The following is a 24,701-nucleotide window of genomic DNA, read 5'->3' on the forward strand; positions in this document are numbered from 1 at the left end:
GCCAAAGGATGTGTCATAGTTATGGTCCTTTTTTAGAATTTGTTATTTACTATAACAGGCTCCAGCCAAGTCTGGCTACTGTGCTCCACCACTTGAACTCATTACGAGAGATCGTGAAGAAATGGCAATGGACAAAGCAGTGTGAGGTGGCTTTCCAAGAGACAAAGGAAGTGGTGACATCAGACATTGTATTCACACATTATGATCAACATCATCCAGTGGAGCTTACCTATGATGGCTTGATTATGATAGAGGTGCAGTTATGGCACAAAATTATCTTTGCATCACATTTCCTTACCGCAGCAGAGAAAAAATTATACACAGATTGACAGAGTAGCCTTGAGTGTGGTTTGTGGCGTAAAATGCTTCATCCAATAGTTGTGTGGTGGAGAGCTCATCCTCATTGCCGTTCACCACGAGGCACCTACTCCCATGAAGGCGCAGAGGACTCCAGATACTGACAAATAGGAGGGATGGCTACAATATTGTGGAATCTGGAAATTAAAAGCACGTGGGCTGGCACAACACTGCACTCAGAACTTCAGTGGTTAGCTATCAGGGGTGATTGTCATCATCTTCATGATAGGATTCATGATGGAGAGTGCTGGTTGCAACTCGCGAGGGAGGTATCTCATGGTGTCAATATTGAACTTGAACTTGACATACACAAAATGGGCTTATTTAAGCTATGACAAAGGAGGCTGCTTCTGTGTTGGTCATGTGCCATCCACAGGCCACACAAGCATGCATGGATAATTATGGAACTTGCATTCAGGTATACATGTAAACGGTTGGATGACAATAAACTTGAATTTGAACTTGAATCTGTTGGTTGCCATAGACAAGTTCAGGTATTATTGGCATCTGCATTCCATCAGGCTGAGGAACGAAATATACTAATTTCCTACAGTCTAATACAGAGGCATACACTCTAATAGCAAGTGACAATTTTGGTCACTTTTCTTGCAATCACAAGACCCTTTTGGGCATTATTAACTTGGAGTGGTGCAAGTCTGATTTCCTGATTTATTGGCGCTGAGCAGGAGCGGGTGATGGGGGAGCTGTGTGGCCTTGGCTGCAGCAAGGACTAGGCCTCAGGCCATGGTGTTGTCTATTGGGTGGTTGTGTTTTACTGATATCCGATATGTGCTTGCTACCTTGCATGTGCAAGGACTACGCCTCAAGCCTTTTTACAGCCACCAGGGCAGAGTTGTTGGAGCTGATGCAAGCTAGTCCACTGGGGGGGGGGTTGTGGTGTGGCATCCAGGCTAGAGTCGGTGCTCTGTGCTAGTAATGGCCTGAAATGGTGCTTCCATTAGAATTACATCATTTCATACACTTAACATGTGGTGGGGTGGAAATACATCTCTACCAAAGGAATGTAAGGCACTCCTTCCCTCCACTAACCTATAGGTCACCCTTGGGCAAGGATAGTGCCTGCTTAGCTCCCTGATCAGAGTCACGTGAAGCCATAGGAGCAGGTGGTGGATGGTCGTATGTGTAGCTGGTGCATATCACGTCCTGGTTAAGTGACCACTGATGCCAGACAGATCACCTCTGAAGAGTATTGATAATGGCTGGGGACAGCTGTCTTGCAGACACTGCCCAGAAGAAGGCAATGGCAAACCACTTAAGAACAATCATGGTCATGGAATGACCATGATCAGCCAAAGTCATATGACACAGCACATAACAAATGAATGAATATATTTAAGCTCTGCACTTAATGATGCAACTTGTTCTTTAATTTCTTAAGCTTTTTGTATTTAAAACTATTCTGTTCTGAATACAGCAAGTTCAATTACACATAAACACTATAAATGTCATTGAAATACACAAATTTTAGTTATTCTAATTACATAACAATGGAATATTATGCCTGAAACCTACTGTCAAAGTGTCCATCCATTGCCATTTGAACCAGGAAGTGCCATTTGCGATTCCTACCATGTGCTACAGGGTAGTACAGAATGCAGATTCAAATCAACACCTTGAATGTTTCTGACAGCCAGATTTGTTCTGTAGTTGACCGAACAATCTGAATGCATCAAAACAACTGGCAAAAAACCACATTGTGGTGATCTCAAAACAAATATGCACAATTCTGTCTGGAACTATTTTCTTGATGAAATTCTGAGATTTTTTTTTGTGAGAAATGTCTCTGTGCGTCTCCAAAGAGAAAAAAACAAACCAAACCAAAGTTCAGTTTGATGAAAAGAAATGGGTATTGGTGATCCTCAGCCGTGATCATCAGTGATGCAGGTGGATGCTTCCCTGGTGTCATGGATTATTGATTACCTGACTGGCAGACCACAGTACGTGCGCTTGCAACACTGTGTGTCAGACAGAGTGGTCAGCAGCACTGGGGCTTCACAGGGACTGTCCTGTCTCCCTTTCTCTTCACCATCTACACCTCAGACTTCAACTACTGCACAGAGTCTTGCCATCTTCAGAAGTTATCTGATGACTCTACCATAGTCGGATGCATCAGCAAGGGAGATGAGGCTGAGTACAGGGCTATGGTGGGAAACTTTGTCACATAGTGGTAGCAGAATCATCTGCAGCTTAATGTGAAAAAGACTGAGGAGCTGGTGGTGGACCTGAGGCAGGCTAAGGCACCGGTGACCCCTTTTTCCATCCAAGGGGTCAGTGTGGACATAGTGGAGGATTACAAATACGTGGGGATGCAAATTGACAATAAACTGGACTGGTCAAAGAACACTGAGGCTGTCTACAAGAAGGGTCAGAGCCGTCTCTACTTCCTGAGGAGACTGAGGTCCTTTAACATCTGTCGGGTGATGCTGAGGATGTTCTACGAGTCTGTGGTGGCCAGTGCTATCATGTTTGCTGTTGTGTGCTGGGGCAGCTGGCTGAGGGTAGCAGACACCAACAGAATCAACAAACTCATTCGTAAGGCCAGTGATGTTGTGGGGGTGGAACTGGACTTTCTGATGGTGGTGTCTGAAAGGAGGATGCCATCTTGGACAATGTCTCCCATCCACTCCATAATGTACTGGATAGGCACAGGAGTACATTCAGCCAGAGACTCATTCCACCGAGATGCAACACTGAGCGTTATAGGAAGTCATTCCTGCCCGTGGCCATAAAACTTTACAACTCCTCCCTCGGAGTGTCAGACACCCTGAGCCAATAGGCTGGTCCTGGACTTATTTCCACTCGAAATAATTTACTTATTATTATTTAATTATTTATAGTTTTATATTGCTATATTTCTACACTATTCTTGGTTGGTGCAACTGTAACGAAACCCAATTTCCCTCGGGATCAATAAAGTATGTCTGTCTGTCTCTAATGCATATCTTCCAGCTGAACAATAGCAATCTCCAAATGATTTCAAACAATCATCATCTAAGTCTTTATAGGTACTGTAGTATACATATGTGCAAAACTGAAGAAGGAAAAGATTTTAACTCTAAGCTGCGTTAAAGTTTACATTGAGATTCAAGCTGCTTCAATATTTGTACCTCAACTGCTTGAGCTATTTGCCCTCATGCTTCTGCAATGATTTTAAAATAACTACTTAAGATTTATAAGAAATAATTCAAGAGTACCTGTGACCAAGTTTTATGGTTGCCAGTAAAAAATGACAAAAATACTTACAAAAGAGAATAGTTTTACAAAATATTATATTGCTTTGAAAAACTCAGAATGACAGCTAATGGTTCAAAGAGCAGAAATGCACTTATACTCGGAACTTTTAATGTAAGTACTAACCATCACATTGAAAGAATGAAAATCTGTCTTGAAAATTAGCCCAGAAAATATGCTGCACATTATTGCAAAAAAATGCATGTCCATCAGCAGTGAAATTACTTCTTTTTTTTATATAGAATTCTGTCCATATTTATAGATAATTTGGTAGTCTGGTTAGAAATTTTCTTTCTCAGAGAACAGCAATCACACCAAAGGAAAAACCTCTGTACTATGTATTATTGTCTTGCTAAAGTAGTCATTGCAGTATCATATAATGAGTTATAGAAAACATAGAAAACCTACGGCACAATACAGGCCCTTCAGCCCACAAAGTTGTGTCGAACATGTCCCCACCTGAGAATTTACTAGATTTCCCCATAGCCCTCTATTTTCCTGAGCTCCATGTACCCATCCAAAAGTCTCTTGAAAGGCACTATTGCATCCGCCTCCACCACTGTTGTATGATAGTATAGTTATTGCAGAATGATCATGCAATAGACTGCTCCCTCATCCACTGTCACCCAAGAAACCCTCATCATTCCATCCTCCTTTCACACCTCTCTTAAGCACGGACTAAAGTGTGTGTCCACAGAGAGAAAGCAAGAAGCAGCTTGCCTTCGTAACGGCAGCACCGTGGTGCAGCGTTTAGAGTAGGTACCTCATGGTTCTGGCGTACCAGGATGTTGTTTTCATGTTTGAGTGGAGTTTCCATTTATTCCCTGTGATTGGATGGACTTCCTCTGGATGCTCCAGTCTTCTTCCGTATTCCAAAAACATGCAGGTCAGTAGGCTAAAGGCTGCTGAAAGGTGCCCAAAGATGGAAATGTGGGGGGAGTAGGTCACAGGAGAACAAGGTGGACAGAATGGGACTCACGATAACAATACACCTGGAAACGACAGGGACCTGATAGGCTGAATGATCATCATTCTGCAGTTTAACAAATAGCACTAAATCTATTTGTGCATGCAGGCAGGACATCAGTAACTCACATGATGTAGTTCATAAAATACGTTCATCTCAATGTCAGAGTCAGTCATACAGAACAGAAGAAAAGCCCTTCAGCATGTTTGAACATCCACATCCCAAAGAAATGTGGGTTAATTGGGTGCTGTAAATTGCTGCCTGTGGGTGAGAGGCAGGAATTGGAAAGAGTTGATAGGAATGTGGGGAGAATAGAATGGGATTTGTGTCGGATTATGCAGTAGAGTGGTTGATAGTCAGTACAGTCAAAGTACATGTTTCTGTGCTTTATGACTACAGAGCAATATAGTGCTATAAGAAACACTGGACAGATTAAATCCTCTCAGGTGCTGTTTGTTATTTTAGGACCTCACACTGCAGTGAGAATTAACAGCACAGCATTTTTGTATTTCAATTTTACTTTTGTGTTCTGTTGGCTTTATTCAAAACATAGAATACTTTCCTCATTAAGAACAGATTGCATCTTCCCCTAATTCATAATCAACAATTTATAACTTAGTAGCACACAACTTTTAGTGCATCTCAATAATCAGGAGAAAGAGAAAGAAATTCCAAACTTGTATCATTTGAAAGAAATATCAACCTTGTGGGCTATACATAGGAGTTATCAGATTTCTTTGGAGGAGTTTTGATTTGATTGCCAAGAGCATCAATAGTCAATTGTAATCCACAGCTTAAGCATTAGTAATTATAGATACTTGTTTCATATATTTATTTTTAGCTCCACAAAACAGAGAATTAAGTATTCTTCTTTGTATCCGATGAAGGTTTACATTCCCAAAAAATATTATTTATCCCTTCAATTTAATTTCAATAAGATTAAGATCATTTAGTGGATCCAAATCTGTCACTTTTTCTCGAAATTTGTTGGACTGTAAATGCTCGGCGGTGTATTTCAATATATTTCATAGTTTCCATAGCACTGAATCAAATTTGACGCCAAAGAAATAACAATTATTTAAAAAAGTTGAAGCCAGTTTGCATTGAGTGGCTTGCATGAAGTTGGTTTACACTGAATTACCATCATAATTAACAAGGAGCTGTCTACAGGGCCCAATCAATTCACTAATATTCCACGCGAATCTCTTATCATCTTTCCTCATTTAACTCTAACTTTCATTGCTCCATTGCAACAACAGGGACAATTTCATGCAAAAAAAAACAATTGATAAAAGGCAGCTTCAGGCAGTTGATTAAACATTTAATCAAAGATCCAAGCATAATGCCACATTATGTGAATAAGCATTGAAGAAGAGATGTCAGAGCTTGTGGAAAAGGTGGTTGAAGGCTTAAGAGTTTAGAAGAAAGAGTAGGGAATATGTAAACTTCTTGAACATGAGGAACTTACTTACAGCCCATTATGCCATTGGCACTTTGGGCAGCATTGAAGGTCCTCCATCTCTGGCAATTTTCAGGGCTTCCTTCATCATGTCAGTAAGTTCCTTTCAGTTTTTCTCTACTGTCAGTCATGCAAGTTCCAAGTGGAGGCTCAGGAATACCATTGCATTCAGATGTAAAAATATTCTTCATTGCTGTTTCCATAACAATTTTGTTTTATCAGTCAGGATTGTTAGTCTTGAGCTGAACCCCTGAACCTGGAGATCTGCTGAACTACTCTTAGCCTGGCCTCTATCCTTTGACCTGTTTGGTATGGGTGACCCTGCCAAGAGACAAAGCATAAAATCCTGACTCTAGCCAACATAGCTCTCCAAGTCACAGAGGCGTGTAAACCTCTCAGATAAACAAGCCTCCAATCCGTAACAGAGTTGTGGTGCTCTTGAAGGGAATATGAGGATGAGAAATGTAAATTAAAGCTATTGGTGGACTACAAGTCCAGTGATAGACTGGAAGTAATTGGAAGATTTGACATTATTGAAAGAGATCATTTATGGGGGCAACTTAGTGCAGAGACCATGAGAGTACTAGATTTATGAAATTTGGAAAAATAAGATGATAGATAAGAGTGTATATAGACAACAAAATCATGGAGGATACTGTATAAACAAATATAAGATAAACATTCAGCTCAGTTGAAATTGGAGCCAAAGGTTTTGAGTACAGGCAGTTCCTGGGTTATGTATGAGTTCCGTTCCTGAGTCTGTCTTTAAGTCAGATTTGTACATAAGTCAGAACAAGTACATCCAGTATTATTTAGCGTCAGTTCGTCAAACATTTGTCTTAGTATATAGTATATATTTTACCTTTCTATGCATATAAAACATTTAAGAAACGTATGTATTCCAATAATTAAACCACTGCATTGCTCAGTAATAATTGTAGCTTTCATCGGGGCAGGGCGTTTCACATGCTCCATTATTCTCACTTTATCCTTTAAAATTGTTCCGATCATTGACCGACTGTAGCCTAACACTTTTCCAATGACCGATGGCATTTCACCTCTTTCCAAACACTATTATTTCCACTTTATTTTCAGTTGTGATTACTTCCCGTCAATGGAACAGAAACACTGCAGGCGGTGGGTCCCGAGCTCTGCTGAGTCCTAAGGACCACTGCACTGAGACAGGCTAAATGGGACAAGTGGGGGCTGTGCTGTGTTTGGGTGTTTGACCCTCCACAATATTCCGTGTGGGAATTTAAACTGGAGGTGGCAGTGTTTTTTTTTAACGAGGTCGAGTAGCAAGCTCAACATCAACCCGGCACGGATGGTAAGGGAGTCACTGGATCGATATCAACCCAGCACGGGAGCGGTCCATCACTGGATCGAACTTGGAAACCTCCGTTCTCCAGCCTGGCGCTGATCTCACTGCACCACCAGCTGACCGGAATGGGTGGGGGCGGGGTCAGGGTGAATCTTACTAAGAAAATTTTAAGCCAAATACAAAGTTAAACACTCAACACAGTGTCAACGGTAATGACTTAAAATAGCGTACGGCATCGCAATCCACCTTAAAATGGCGGACGGCGTCACGATCTGACTTAAAATGGTGGACGGCATTCGCCTTCCTCGGTTCGTAAGAACGAGTTGTCTGTAAGTCAGACGTTCGTAACTCAGGGACTACCTGTATCTAGTTCACGAATGATAGTGAATTGACTGGAATAAAAAGAAGCATAAAAAGATAGATTCTGGTGTGCCCTAGCACTTAGTTGAAGAAAGATTTCTCTCAGAGGAGAAGAGCATTCTAAAAGCACAAGTATCAGATATGTCTACAGCAGTGGTGGTGAGGTAGATCTAGATGACATCAGTGTACAATAAAACCTGACATTGTGTCCGTGGATGGCTCAAGGGGCAACATTCTGATGAGAAACAGCACGGGGCCACTGACAGATCATGAACGAACACCAGAGGTAATTAATGCTGGAGGAGTGGACTGGCTGTCAATGGTGCAGACCAGAAACAGATGATAGCAATGCACATTTTAGGGCTCTTCTGAGATTAGTGGATTACTGCCTCATTTACTTTAAAGTAAGCAAACACGTGGAATCATCAGTGCTTTGTTTTTTTTTATAATAAATGTCATTTCTCCTCTGGATACTTATCGGTCAGTGTGACAGTTACAACAAACGTGTTTCACGACTCTGTAGCTAAGACAAATGTACATAAAGCATAATGGCGCTTTGTTCTCTATACTTAAAAAATCCTGACAAATAAGAGAAAATCTGCAGATGCTGGAAATCCGAGCAACTCATACAAAATGCTTTCCTATCAGACTCCTCCTTCTCCAGCCCTGTATCTCTTTCACCAACCAATTTCCCAGCTCTTTACTTCATCCCACCCCTCCTGCTTTCATCTAACACCTTGTGTATCTCTCTCCCCATCCCCCACCTTTTAAATCCACTCATCTTTTTTTCTCCAGTGCTGCTGAAGGGTTGCGGCCTGAAACATCGACTGTACTCTTTTCCATAGATGCTGCCTGGCCTGCCGAGTTCCTTCAGCATTTTGTGTGCATTGCTGACAAAAAGTTCATACTTAAAGAGTCATAAAACACTACAACACAGAAACAGGCCCTTCAACCCATCTAGTCTGTGCTGATCCATTAATCTGCTTAGTCCCATCTATTTGCACCCAGACCATAGCCCTCCTTACCCCTCCCATCCATGTACCTATCCAAGTTTCACTTAAATGTTGAAATCCAACCCAAATCCACCATTTCCACTGGCAGTTCATTCCAGACTCTCACCAACCTTGACTGAAGAAGATCCCCCTTCATGGTCCCCTTAAAGATTTTGCTTTGTACCCTTAACCTTGACTTCTTGTTCTTGTCTCACACAAACTCACTGGAAAAAAGATTGCTTGCATTTGCCTAATCTAAATACCCCTCATAATTTTATATACCCTGTCAGATCTCACCTCATTCTTCTACATTCTAGGGAATAGAGTACTAATCTATTCAAACTTTCTTTATAATTTAGGTCAAGTCCAGGCATAATCCTTGGAAATTTTCTCTACAATTTTTCATTCTTATTGATATCATTCCTGTAGGTAGGGGACCAGAACTGCACACAATACTCCATATTATTCTTCACACAAGTCTTATACAACTTCACCGTAACATCCCAACTGCTGTACTCAGTACTTTGATTTATGAAGGGTTATGTGCCAAAAGCTCTCTTTATGACCCTATCTAACTGTGACACCACTTTCAAGGAATTATGGCCTGGAATTCCCAGATCCCTTTGTTCTACTGTACTTCTCAGTGCCTTTACACTCACCATGCAAGTCTTACCTTGGTTTGTCCTCCCCATGTGTAACACCTTACACCTGTCTGCACTAAATTCCATTTGCCATTCGTTCAGCCTATTTTTCTAGCTGGTCAAGAACTTGCTGCAGGTTTTGACAGCCTTCCTCACTGTCCACTAGGCCCCAACCTTGGTGTCATCCACAAATTTACTGATTCAGTTCACTATTTTATCATCCAAGTCATTGATATAGATGACATACAACAATGGACACAACACTGATCCCTGTGGCACACCACGTGTCACAGGACATGAATCAAAGAGGCAAACACCTACTATCACTCTTTGGCTTCTTCCAAAGTCTAGTTCAATTTACTACTTCACCCTGAATGACAAGTGACTAAACCTTCTTGACCAGTCTCCCATGCAGAATCTTGTCAAATACCTTGCTAAAGATCCACTGCCTGGTCTTCATCAACTTTCCTGGTAACTTCACTAAAGAAACTCTGTAAGATTGGTGAAGATACTAGGTCCTCTCCAACATGCTACTGAATAAACTATGTGATTTTTGTAGAACAGATTTGCTGAATATATTCAGTAATTTATTTTTATATCTAATGATAAACAGTTGCCATATATAGATTCCACAGTTACAATAACTATTACAGCACTAATAAGTATAATTATTGTTGAAAGAGAACCATATCTGTTGGAGCAAAAGAATAGAATAATCATGAAAAATCATTAAAATTTTCACTTATTGAGCTTCTGGAGTAATGCGATGGATTATTGGTTGTTTCAGTACCAACCAATTATTGCTTGGTTTTAATATTAATCTTGTTTCATCATTGAATCATGATTCCAAGCATTTTCATTCAATGCTCTTTTACAATACCTTCCTTTTCACTGGGGCAGCTTTCCTGCCAACCATCAATCACCCAGAAAAGTGATTCAGTCCATTATACCTGATCTATAACAGTTTTCAGCTACATTCTGAAGATTATAATGGTGTGCTACACGCAGCGCTGCACTAACGACACGGAGTCGGTGAGCTGCAGTTACAAAAGAAGTTTATTCCAACTTCAATGCCTCGCTTTAAAGCCTTCCTGATCCCGCCCTCCCCGGGTGGGAACGCTTTAGGGGGCGCATATTCACAATCTCATCCCGCGCGCGGGCTTTTCCCCCTGCTGGTGAGGCAGGCTTGGCGCCCTCTTTGGGACCGGCCTCAATGCCGGTGCGCGCCGTTTTGTGAGCCGGTTCGAGTGCACTGGGAAGTGGGTCGCCACAATGTAATAAATTACATTACCTTGCAAATTTCTTTCAAAAGTTCAAAATAAATTTATTATCAAAGTAAATAGTGTATATGTCACCATATATAACCCTGAGAATCCTTTTCTTGCAGGTATACAAAGTAAATCCCAGAAACATGATATAGTGTGCAAAAGACATCAGACTGCAAATACAAAAGAGAAATAATAATAACAAAGAAATAATCAATATATATCAGGAAAATGAGATGGTGTCCATGAAAGTGAAAGTTCTATTCCTTCTTTTCTTGTTTTATTCTAAATTCCTAATATTGTTGTTTGCTTCTACATTATATTAAGCAAAATGGAGGGAAAGATCCTAGTGTCATCAAGAGTGGCATTTAGCATACTTGATGACAATTGATTGTGTTCCTTTACACAATCAATATTAATTTCTCAAATGCTCCAGTGAAATACAGCACTACCAGTTTAACACATCACACATCTATTTTGACACTGTGATTTTAAAGTCTTACTTACCTCTCTCACAGGACCTGCCAAGAAATCCAGTTCCAGAACAGTCACAAATATATCGGTTCCAGCCTTCTCTACAAATACCATTATTTCGACATGGATCACTAAGGCACTGCTTTGGAAGTTCCTTGGCACATGAAGGTTTCACTCCAGCCACATTTTGGATCTCAGCCATCCTCCGTATGTCTTTACTTTGACCATCAATAAACAAGTCTCTAATACAACCAACATAGCCATAATTAAGAAGAGCCGTCCATACTTCTGTTGGAAAAATAAGAGCTGCTTTGTTCTCAGGAAGTCCACCAAGATATAAGTCATCATCCAGATCCAAAATTTCACTCTCCCCATGTGCCATGTATGGTGAACGCTTGCTGTTTATGGATATAGTCCCTGTAAAGGAAATATATAGGAATTAAAAATATATAACTTTTCATAACTGTTTATTTAGGAAATGATTGTATAATCACTTAGTTCAGTCATTGTGTACTCTTTCTCAAGTTTAAAGTTAAAGTCAGTTAATTTTGTCCAAAGTTCTGGATTAGTTACTTGACATATCCATGCCCAGTAACTAATTCAATAGAAGAATGTCCCTTTAGAACAGAAATGAGGAAGAATTTCTTAACCTATATTGGTGAATCTTAGGAATTCATTACTACAGACAGCTGTGGAGTTCAAATCACTGAATATATTTAAAGAAGAGGTTGATAGGTTCTTGATTAGTAAGGTCTTCAAAGGTTATGAGGAGAAAACAGGAGAATGTGGTTGAGATGAAAAATACATCAACCATGATCGAATGGTGGAGCAGATTCTATTGGCCAATTGGCCCAGTTCTGCCCTAATGTCTTACGGTCTTAATACTGTACAGTACATTTTCGAGGTTTTACCACTATAAGGATAATTTAAGGAAAATGATCTACAGATAAACCATCAAAGACGTCATGGGAGCTCAGCAAAGGAGGACCAAATCATTGATAAGGTCAGGTAAATGAATAGATGTACTAATACAACAACATTTTATTTGTGAGTGAATATTTAACAATCCCTTTGTGTGTTACCAAGTAACACCTTAATAGGTAATTGTAACAGTTCCTAAAACAAACCACATCTCAAAAATCAGTTCAATGATGGGGCAAGTGAAGTTACCCCCTTTGGTTTAAAAGCCTGATGGATGAGGGGTAATACATGCCCCTGAACCTGGTGGTGCATGTCCTAAAGCTCTTGTACTTTCTTCCCAATGGCAACGACAAGAAGAAAGCATGGCCTACATGGTGATGGTCCTTGCTGGATGTTGCCTTCCTGGGACAGTGCTCAATGAAGATGTGCTCAATGGTGAGGTGAAGGCTTTAGCTGTGATGGACTGGGCCATGTCCATTACTCTTTGTAAGATTTTATGCTCAAGGCCATTGGTGTTTCCATACTAAGCCATGACGTAATCAGTCAATATACTCCACCACACTCCTCTTTTACTCAAAATGATTTTAAAAGGGAATGGGTTGTGTACTTCAGAACTTTCAATATTCAGATTTTTTTAAAAACACAGATTTGGCATTAAGCATCAGAACAACCAGCCAAAGAACAGTGCACTACATATCTTTTTCTCTGCTACATACTTCAATATTCCATTACTCAAAGATAATAGATAATTATGCTATTAAAATGGTTAATCAACTTAACAGTGCCGACAATAGTGTATTTTATTTTACATAACACACTTGTATCCACATATATTTTATTAATTTACTTTAGATATTTTGGCAGCCTTTCAATACAAATAAACAATTTTATTTTGCTTTAATGCATTTGACTGAAGTGGGCTTTCAGACCAAGATGCAATTATTGTATAGCAGTAATGACTAATTGGGTCTGAAGAGAGATTGACATATTAGTATAATTGGTGGAGATTTATAACTGCATCATCAATCATTTGTGAAGACTTGTTTGCTACTACTGTGATAGATGTCAATAAAATACCATTGTTGCTGTTGGAAATGACTCGATGAACTAAGGCATAGAAACAAAATTACTTGATTGTTGAAACTGTATATTTCACCTGCGTATTTAGTTTTGAGCCCAGAATACTATGCTTGGTTCTTGATTAGTAAGTTACTGAGACTGAAAATAAGTGTTCAAACAGTGCTCATTATGACACCATAAGTTACTTAAAAGTTTCTGGTGTCTAATACAGAAAATGTAAAATGTTTTTTCACATTTAAAATTACTACTATAAGTACTATTTTATTCCTTTTATATTAATTTTGATGGTAACCTTCAAAATGGTATCCTTAAGTATTAAAATTACAATGCATCCTAATATTATTATTCTCCAAAATCCAATGATATTTGTCTCCAATGAAATTCAGGAGTGCTCTGCATTACTTGCAATCCTTAGTGTTATGCTTGTTACCACGTTTACAATACACTGCGCAGCAAAGGAAATATATGGTGACGTATTTTCAGGCTCCATTTTCTTTCACAAGTATGAAAGATCTGTTTTCACCTAATGATCACTTGATAAAATATTAGATTGTACCATTTACTGATGACATTTTAAGTAAATCAATAGCAGACTACTGTACTCCCACAGGAAATGTGACTGACTGTATGAATAATTGGGGTTGAGTGGCTGTGCAGGCAGTTGCACAATAACAAGCAGCTTTGTAATCCATAATCCTCAAAATTGATCATAAGTATTGCATGGGAATTTGACTTGACAGAGTCTGGGCTGAACCTGTGAATATACAAGCTGAAAAACAGTTGTAATAGTGTCAGAAAGGGATAGCACCTTATCTCCGGTGGCTTTTCATTGTCTACAGTTTTATAGTTTTCATTGTACTACTGCTAAATAGAGGTTCAATACCTAAGACCAGAGAATCCTCATCAAAAGATTAATATCTAAGTAACACAAACATTTCCAAAGAATTTATGTAAGTAAAATCTTTTCATGTAGATGGTAATATACTGGAGTGAAATGAAGAGTGACTGGCTAGCAAGAAGCAGAGTAAGCACAAACATATCTTTATCTTCTTAAAAATATTAAATGAGTGAAGTGTATCAGGGAGCATTGCTGAGACCTTGGCTGTTTAGTCTTTATAACAATGATTTGCTTGAAGCCACTGAAGGTTTAGTTGCTAAATTTGGTGGTAACACAAAGATAAATAGTGAAACGAATATAAGGAGGCTATAAAATAGGTTGAATAGATAGATAGATAGATAGATAGATAGATACTTTATTCATCCCCATGGGGAAATTCAACTTTTTTTCCAATATCCCATACACTTGTTGTAGCAAAACTAATTACATACAATACTTAACTCAGTAAAAAATATGATAAGCATCTAAATCACTATCTCAAAAAGCATTAATAATAGCTTTTAAAAAGTTCTTAAGTCCTGGCGGTAGAATTGTAAAGCCTAATGGCATTGGGGAGTATTGACCTCTTCATCCTGTCTGAGGAGCATTGCATCGATAGTAACCTGTCGCTGAAACTGCTTCTCTGTCTCTGGATGGTGCTATGTAGAGGATGTTCAGAGTTATCCATAATTGACCGTAGCCTACTCAGCGCCCTTCGCTCAGCTACCGATGTTAAACACTCCAGTACTTTGCCCACAACAGAGCCCGCCTTCCTTACCAGCTTATTAAGACGTGAGGCGTCCCTCTTCTTAATGCTTCCTCCCCAACACGCCACCACAAAGAAGAGGGCGCTCTCCACAACTGACCTATAGAACATCTTCAGCATCTCACTACAGACATTGAATGACGCCAACCTTCTTAGGAAGTACTTCTTAGGAATAAGTGGACAAATGGGAAATAAGTAATCACCCACTTTGGCTGAAAAATAATAAAACCCCTATTATCTAATGGCAGAGCTCTGAGATGCAGAGAGATCTGGATCTCCAACAACATGATTCATAAAAGGCTAGCAAGCACATACATTATGTAGTTAGGAAATAGGATCAGAATGATACTCTCAGTGCTTGAGATACTGAATACTAAACTAGGATTGATGAGACCATATTCGGGACAGCAGATATCTGAAAATTTGTTTTGTATCCAAGCAGGAGCTACAATTTCTATTGTTTGTGGCAGCAGGAGCTTTAAAGTACAGTAGCAAGGCTGTCATCAGGGATAATCCTCTCCCAGTCATCTACCAGAAATTGTTCCTCAGAGGATCCATGCAGATTGACCCCGGGAAGTGTCTTCTGTATGTGCAGGGTTCAGCTCAAAATATAAAGGGGGGAGTGAGAAAGGGAAGTGTTTCCTAGATTTAGTTATGATATTTAGACCTCTCTCAGCCTCAAGTAAAGACATTTCAGCACCAAATAAAGAATTCCATGTGCTTTAGGAATTCTGCTTCCTGAAACAAGACTTCCAATCAGCCAGCAGTAACTCAATCACTGTCCCATCATAACCATGAGTAGGCAGGGTAACTATTAGTTCTACACTATTGCTCACCTTTTGTATTTATTGAGAAATCTAAACAATTGTAAAACTTGTTAACACTAACTCACCTTCATGCATAAAAGAAACATCAACCTTACACAAGCATGCTTTGAATCCACTTCAAAGCACGCTTATTGCATTTCAATATATTTTAAATGAGGGGTACGAGGAAATAACTAAAAAAGTAGCTGAACATTGCTGTTTTCTTGTCCATAATAAAAAAAAGCTTCCCTGTGTTATAGTAAAATTGGCTCAATTCATGTAGGAAATGCAATATTTATTCATTAGGTTAACAATGTAAATCATCATTTTCAGAGGTTTGTAACAGGATCCAAAAATAGTAATTTTGCATATGGTGTAAATTTTACTTAATATAGGTAATTCAGTATCTCGAGCTCATGCTTATTCATCAGGAAATGCAAAGAAAACTTCCGTTCAATATTCAACACAACACAAACATATCAATTGTCTTACAGTATCAGAGAAAACTGCTGATGAAAGAACATGGGGTCAAGTGCTGATGATGGATGAGGCGGGCCCTTGTCTGTATTGCTTTAATTCAGACGGTGGAAAGAAAATCATCAGTTGTCTCATCAGGGGAACATTCAGCCAGAGAGAGAACACCAGGACTCCATGAATTTTTTCACTGATGTTGCATTCACTTGGTGTGAAGGCAGAGATAGAAAGGGAAATGGAGCAACGTATATAATTTATGTAGTAATATATACAGTGGATTATGGTTATTTAGGCTATCAGTTAATCAGGGCAGCCACTTATTTGGGCCAACAAAGAACAAAAACAATCAAAAAATAGCCTGGATTCCCTTCATGTGGGACATTATGCTGCTTAATTGAGGCAGGGGACTGTTGCCAAGCAGCTTCTAACTGGCATCACTCACAAGCACATGCATGGCATTAGACACTACACTCTGCTTACAGCAAACTGCGTGTTTGCGTTCAGAACTCAGTGATATTTGGCAAGAAATAAGCAGTACGACAATTCATAACCATTTTGTTCATTGTGATTTCAAGCATTCAGGCTTAGAAATGCCAGAAACTATTGGGAGTGAAAATTAAATGACTTCACTACTTCAACAAGTTAGGGACTATGAACAATTTGAAGATGTCAACTGTCATCCTGAATATTACAATGAAAATGAAAAGTTGGAGGATACAATCATTGAAAGCATTATATTTAAACAGTCCATTATCTGGCACTAGGTGGCTGCTCATATTTTGTTCATTTACAATCAATCAAAAGACATGGCAGCATACTCTGTATGAATTTTCTGTTGATAACATTCAGAAACTAACACACAGCTTTAGAGTACTGTAATTGTGGTGTTCTAATTTGTTCTGTGTTTCATTTAAATACATAATTTGTCATTCATTTAAATGGTAGGTTTTTTTTTTACACCTCTTCAACTATTTCCATGAAGCTAATTGGGGCAACCACTTAATTTGGCCAAGATATACTTGGTTCCGATGTGTCCCATTTAACTGGATTCCACTGTATTTTATTTTGTTAATTGTTGTTCATCTCTAAGCCAGCAGGTGTCATGATGCTCTTATCTCATTCTTGTGATTGTCATTGATGCCAAAGGGCCGGTAAAGTGGACATGTGCTCTCAGTAAACTTGAAAGCAAATAAAGTTTCAAAAAGACTGAATTTAGTTTTCACAATTGTGGTGTGTTAAAATACAACACGGTGCCTGGTCTGAATGAAAGGGACAGACCTATTTACCATAGCAGAGGGGTCAAATGCAAAGACACAAACATTTCCTGCTATTGGGAAAAGGTTCAGAGGTAGTTTGAGGAAATATTACATTTATCTAAATAGTGTGGCCATATGGAAATCAGTACCTGAAAGGTTATCAGCAATCAAGGTAAAAGTCAGGTACAAACAAGTTGGATGAACTCAGCAGGATCCGTTGAAAGGAGCAGTCAACGTTTCGGGCTGAGACCCTTTGACAGGACTAAAGAAGGAGGGGACAGGGGCCCTATAAAGAAGGTGGGGGGGAGGGTGGAATCTGTCAGGTGAAAAACCAATCAGAGGAAAGATCAAGGGGTGGGGGAGGGGAAGCAAAGAGGGGATAGGCAGGATGGGTGAAGAAGGTATCTAAGGGGAAAGCACTATGGGTAGTAGAAGAAGGCAAAATCATGAGAGAGGTGATAGGCAGCTAGAAGAGGAGGCAGAGTGAAAGTGGGATGGGGGAAGGGAGAGGGAGGAAATTACTGGAAGTTGGAGAATTCGATGTTCATACCAAGGGGCTGAAGACTACCCAGACGGTATATGAGGTGTTGCTCCTCCAACTGGAGTTTGGTTTTATTATGGCAGTAGAGGAGGCCATGTATGGACATATCCGAATGGGAATGTGAAGCAGAGTTGAAGTGAGTGGCAACCAGGAGATCCTGTCTGTTGTGGCACCGGATGCAATAGATGACCCCAACAGACTCACAAGTGAAGTGTTGCCTCACCTGGAAGGACTGTTTGGGGCCCTGAATGGTGGTAAGAGAGGAGGTGTAGGGACAGGTGTAGCACTTATGCTTGCAGGGATAAGTACCAGGTGGGAGATCTGTGGGGAGGGACGTGTGGACCAGGCAATCGCAGAGGGAACGATCCCTGCAAAAAGCAGAGTGGGGTAGAGAGGGAAAGATGAAAGGTAAGGTAAAAGTAAAAGTAAAGGTAAAAGTCACAGTGTAGTCAAGAAGGATTAAATCTGCTGTGAGAGATGATTTACTGGGGAGCAAGGAACTACAAGGATTAAAAACCATTCCTCAGGAAACTTCAAGTCTGCTTGATCATTTGCCCTGAATAAAAACATGAAAGACTTTTGTTCACATCAGGGAAGGTGCTAAATATAGAAACATAGAAAAACAACAGCACAATACAATGCTGTGCCAAACATGTACTTACTTTAGAAATTACCTTGGGTTACCCATAGCCCTCTATTTTTCTAAGCTCCATGTACCTATCCAGGAGTCTCTTAAAAGACCCTATCATTTCCGCCTCCTCCACCATCGCCAGCCCATTCAACACACTCACCTCTATCTGCATAAAAAAATTACCACTTACATCATTTCTGTAACTACTTCCAAGCACCTTAAAACTGTGCCTTCTTGTGTTAGCCATTTCAGCCCTGGGAAAAAAGGCTCTGACTATCCACACAATCAATGCCTCTCATCATCTTATACACCTCTATCAGGTCACCTCTCATCCTTCATCACTCCAAGGAGAAAAGGCCAAGTTCACTCAACCTTTTCTCGTAAAACATGCTCCCTAATCCAGGCAACATCCTTGTAAATCTCCTCTGCACTTTTTCTGCAGTTTCCACATCCTTCCTGTAGTGAGGTGGCCAGAACAGAGCACAGTACTCCAAGTGGGATCTGACCAGGGTCCTATATAGCTGTAACATTACCTTTCGGCTCTTAAACTCAATCCCACGGTTGATGAAGGCCAATGCACCGTATGCTTTCTTAATCATGGATTCAACCTGCGCAGCAGGTTTGAGCATCTTATGGACTCAAACCCCAAGATCCCTCTGATCCACCGCACTGCCAAGAGTCTTGCCATTAATGCTATATTCTGTCGTCATATTTCGCCTACCAAAATGAACCACCTCACACTTATCTGGGTTGAACTCCATCTGCCACTTCTCAGCCCAATTTTGCATCCTATAAATGCCCCACTGTAACCTCTGACAGCCCTCCACACTATCCACAACACTCCCAACCATTGGTGTCATCAGCAAATTTACAAACCCATCCCACCACTTCTTCATCCAGGTCATTTTTTTTAAAAACTTTTTTTTATTGTTTTCAAATAGTTACAGAATAAATGTGTATGAAAAAAAATGTGTTACCCAGCCCCCCTCCCCTTAACCCCTCCCCCCCAACATCCCTATTAAAAAAAAATAAGAAAGAAAGAAAAAAAACGGAATGCCTGGATATTGGAGGGTCCCCACATGCTCCATGGAGTTCGTAATAACTTTAGTATATATATTTCTTTCTTTCCCCAAGTAACCAATTATTTCATCTTCGGAGCACCTATATATTTAATCCTGTCTTTTGTAAATAAGGGCGCCAAATTTTCAAAAATGTTTCATATTTATCTCTTAAATTATAAGTAATTTTTTCAAGTGGAATACAGCCATAAATTTCGTTCTTCCAACGATCTATACTTAGATATGTATCCGATTTCCAAGTCACTGCAATAGCTTTTTTGGCTACTGCCAATGCAATTTTTATAAATTCTTTCTGATATTTATTCAATTTGGATATCGGTTTTATCCCTTCAATATTACCTAGTAAAAGTAATATTGGGTTGTGTGGAAGTTGTATTCCAATAATTTGTTCCAGTAAAACTCTTAAATTTGTCCAAAAAGGTTGAATTTTAGAGCAAGACCAAGTAGAATGTAAAAAAGTACCAATTTCTTGGTTACATCGGACACACTGATCAGATAAATTTGGGTTTAATTTATTTATTTTTTGTGGTGTAATATATAGTTGATGTAAAAAATTGTATTGCACTAATCTTAATCGAACGTTTATTGTATTTGTCATACTCTCAAGACATAGTCTTGACCAGTTTTTTTCTTCAATTTTGATATTCAAATCACTTTCCCATTTTTGTCTTGACTTATGGACTCCTTGTTTAATTGCCTGTTTTTGAATCAAATTATACATACAAGAGATACAATTTTTAATCTTTCCTTTTTGAATTAAAGTTTCTATTTCATTGGGTTTCGGTAGTAACATTGTTTGACCTAACTTTTCTCTTAAATAAGCCCTTAGTTGAAAGTAACAAAAAAGAGTGTTGTTTGATACTTTATATTTATTCTTTAATTGATCAAATGACATTAATATACCTCCTTCAAAACAATCTCCTATATATCTAATCCCTTTTTGAAACCAATTATATAAAAGTTGATTATCCATTGTAAAAGAAATAAGTCTATTTTGAATTAAAGATCTCTTTGCTAATAAGGATTTCTTTGCCTCATCGTCAACATTTATCTTATTCCATAAATCAATCAAATGTTTTAATATAGGAGATTCTTTCTTTTCCCGTATCCATTTAGATTCCCATTTATATATAAAGTCTTCCGGTATGTTTTCTCCTATTTTATCTAGTTCTATTCTGATCCATGCCGGTTTGTCTTTTCATCCAGGTCATTTATAAAAATCTCGAAGAGAAAGGGTTGCAGAACAGATCCCTGAGGCACACCATTGGTCACCGACCTCCATGCAGAATATAACCACTCTTTGTCTTCTGTGAACAAGCTAATTCTGGATCCACAAGGCAAGGTCACCTTGGATCCCATGCCTCCTTACTTTCTCAATAAGCCTTGCATGGTTCCCTTATCAAATGCCTTGCTGAAATCCAAATACACCACACCTGCTGCTCTACCTTCATCAATGTCTTCTTCAGTCATATCCTCAAAAAATTCAATCAGGCTCATAGGGACGATCTGCCTTTGATAAAGCCATGCTGACTATTCCTAATCATATTATGCCTCTCCAAATGTTCATAAATCCTGCCTCTCAGAATCTTCTCCATCAACTTACCAACCACTGAAGTAAGACTCACTGGTCTGTAATTTCCTGGGCTATCTCTACTCCCTTTCTTGAATAAGGGAACAACATCTGCAACCCTCCAATCCTCCGGAACCTCCCCCATCCCCATTGATGATGCAAAGACCATTGCCAGAGGCTGAGCAATCTCCTCCCTCACCTCCCACAGTGGCCTGTTGTACATCTCGTTCAGTCCTGGAGACTTATCCAACTTGATGCTTTCCAAAAGTCCACCACATTCTCTTTCTTAATGTCTATATGCTCAAGCTTTTCAATCCACTGTAGGTCATCCTTACAATCATGAAGATCCTTTTCCATAGTGAATACTGAAGCAAAGTATTCTTTAAGTACCTCAACTATCTCCTCCGGTTCCATACACAGTTTTCCACTGTCACATTTGATTGGTTCTATTCTCTCACATCTTATCCTATTGCTCTTCACATACATGTAGAAAGCCCTGGGGTTTTCTTTAATCCTGTTCACCAAGATCTTCTCATGGCCCCTTCTGGCTCTCCTAATTTTATTCTTAAGCTCCTTCCTGCTAGCCTTATAATCTTCTAGATCTCTATCATTAAGTAGTTTTTTGAACCTTTCATAAGCTTTTCTTTTTTTCTTGACTTGATTTTCAAAAGCTTTTGTACACCACGGTTCCTGTACCCTACCATCCTTTCCCTGTCTCACTGGAACGTACCTATTCAGAATTCCACACAAATATCCCCAGAACATATGCACATTTCTGCCGTACATTTCCCTGAGAACATCTGTTCCCAATTTATCCTTCCAAGTTCCTGCTTGATAGCTTCATTGTTCCCCTTACTCCAATTAAACGCTTTCCTAACTAGTTAGAATGCTCTTTGTTATTGCAGATGTTTTCAAGGATTGCATAACAGTACAGAGAAAAAGAAATCAGTTGTTACATACTGATGTGATCACAAATGCTTGCTGTAGAAATTACTGCCCTTAAGAACATAGCAATATCTGTAAAAGTGTCAAAAGAATTAAGTTTGATTTGCACTGCAATTGATAACTTTGTAAACATCCCTTTAAAAGTTAAACAAAAATGTGTGGAAGACAGACTCAAAATTCTCTCTTGGAATATAGAAGAACATGGGAAAACCTTAAATAAATGTTTATATTTATGAAAGGCACAGATAAGGTGGATGATCACAGTCTTTCTCTCAGGGTAGGGGAGACCAAATCTAGGGTGCATCAGTCTTGGATGGAAGGGGAACGCTTTAAAAGGAACCTGAGGGGAACTTCTTAATGTAGTGATGGGGAGTGTATGGAATGAATTACCATAAGAAGTGAGTGAGAAAGAAAAAATATTAACATTTAGGAAGCACTTGAATAGGGAGATGACCTAACATAAAAAATAGAAACATAGAGGGATATTGGCTGAATGCAGGAATTGGTACTAGCTGGGGGGGGGGGGGGGGGTGTGCACTGCGGTTGGAATGGACTCATTGGGTCATGCTGTATTTCTCTATAACTTCAAAAGCTCCAATTGAAGTCAATATTCATAGGCTGTTGAGTAATTGCATCATACAGCATGGAATAGATGCTTTGGTCCACTGAGTCTATGCTAAGCATCTAGCACACATTTACATTAATCTTACACTACTCCCATTTTATTCTCCTATTTCTTCCATCAATTCCAAATTAGTGTGTTTTTTTCAGGTTAGCACATACAGTAAGTAACTCCAGCCTCTAGTCTTTAGATTTGAATATGAACTGTAGATTAAATCTAAAATGCAGCTCTGAACAATGGGTTCATAGGAACGGTGTAACAGATTAATTGGAACTCCGGACAATGCTGAGTTAAGTTCTTTATTTGGGTGCCACTTGAGTGTCTGTAGTGTGGGTGCGAAAAAGGAGGTGTGAGAGTGGTGCATAGTTCAAAGGAAGCATTGTAAATATGGAATTGTCCTGAATTGTCCTTTGATCTCTAGCATATAAAGTGTTGTATAGCGTTGGGTCAAGCAGACCTTCTTCCTCCAAAAGGGTCTCTAATGATACCTGCTGGGTCTCATTTTGTCCAATAAAGAGACCACTACATATCTACCAGTACTTCTCTCCAGTCACTTTATTCACACAACAGCATTCCACAACCCCACATTCTAGCAGTCCCTTGCAAGCTAGGGATAATTCATAATAGCCACTGCTCTTCCAATGGTGGCTAAAGTTCCAGATTTCACTGCTGAATGCCCTGTAGCGATTGAAAAGCTTCAACAATATGAAGCCTTTATCTCTGAGTAATTCAGCTTAGAAGGAAAACTGGGAAAGCTGTGTTTGCCCTCTTTAGAGCAGGGATTGTAATATTTGAGAGGAATTCAAAATAATTTAAGGTTCTGATCAAGTTGATATTGTTTCCTCCAATATAAATAATTGATGAAGAGATACAGTTAATTGCAAAGTACGTTGGTAGGGATCTAATGATGGTTTTATTTTAAGCACTGAGTTATTATAATGTGAAATGATTGACTTGAAAGACTGATAATTGCAGGTTTAAATAGGTTTAACGTTCAAATGAGAACTTGTATATCTAAAAATGGAAAATATGAGGACTAATATGAAATAGGAACAGGGGAGAAACAGCGAATATCTTTTAAGGAAATTTACACTAATTACCATCTCTGAGCTGATGGCAAGATATCAGCGTGCTATCTTAAAATGGTCAGACACACTTACGATTAAGCATCACTCAATGCTTGCAGGATACAAGCACCAACTATGACCCTGGATTTGCACAAATTCTAGAGGTTAGATTGGATCTTCAGAAGGCAAGTCATCAGGTTCAAATTACAAGGAGATGATGATTAAGTAATGGAAACCAATACTGGCAGTTCACAAGTGGGCAATTCAAATGCAGCGTGATCTTTTGGTGCAGACAAAAGCACACTTCTGAGAGGTGTTGTTCACATGTAGTGCATTTATTTGAGCTGTTCTCTGTGATGACCTGGAATTCAGGAACGTGTTAATCAATGCTATTATCATAGTCTGCTCTTCAGTCAACATGGCTTTGTGAGGGGCAGGTCATGCCTCAGGAGCCTGATTGAGTTTTCTCAAGAAAGTGCCAAAACAAGTTGAAGGTAGAATGGTGGAAATGTTTGTTTATTTATTGTTTGAGATAGAGCGTGAACAGGCCCTTCAGGCCCTTCGAGCCATGCCACCCAGCAATCCACGGATGTAACTCTAGCCTAATCACGGGACAATTTACAATCATCATTTAACCTACCAATCGGTAAGTTTTTGGACTGTGGGAGGAAACCAGATCACCCAGCGGAAACCCATGTGGTCAAGGGGAGAACGTACAAACTGCTTACAGGCAGCAGCTGGCATTAAGCATTGTGCTAACCACACCGTGCCATTGTTTAACAATGCTCCCTATGGTAGGTTCATCCAGAAAGTCATAAGGCATGAATAGAGGGAAACTTGGATAGGTGGATTTCAAATTAGTTTGCCCAGAGAAGGCAGAGGGTGGTAGTCAATGGAATGTATCCTGACTTGAAGACTGTGAATAGTGGAGGGATTTTTCTGATTTTTATAAATGATTTGGATGAGGAAGTGGATGGT

At 39.4% G+C, this 24,701-nt stretch overlaps 1 protein-coding gene across 22 annotated transcripts in view; it reads right to left on the minus strand.

The window, feature by feature from the left end:
• LOC140730474 (neurexin-1) overlaps nucleotides 1–24,701 on the minus strand; it is a 1,634,325-nt gene that overhangs the window by 807,525 nt on the left and 802,099 nt on the right. For all 22 annotated transcript variants that reach the window (XM_073050928.1, XM_073050924.1, XM_073050929.1 and 19 more), the window contains one exon: nucleotides 11,122–11,505. In XM_073050928.1, coding sequence (XP_072907029.1) covers nucleotides 11,122–11,505 — 384 coding nt within the window. The remainder of the gene's footprint in view (nucleotides 1–11,121; nucleotides 11,506–24,701) is intronic.

Source organism: Hemitrygon akajei, chromosome 7 (genome assembly GCF_048418815.1).
Source record: "Hemitrygon akajei chromosome 7, sHemAka1.3, whole genome shotgun sequence".
NCBI classification, from domain to species: Eukaryota; Metazoa; Chordata; class Chondrichthyes; order Myliobatiformes; family Dasyatidae; genus Hemitrygon; species Hemitrygon akajei.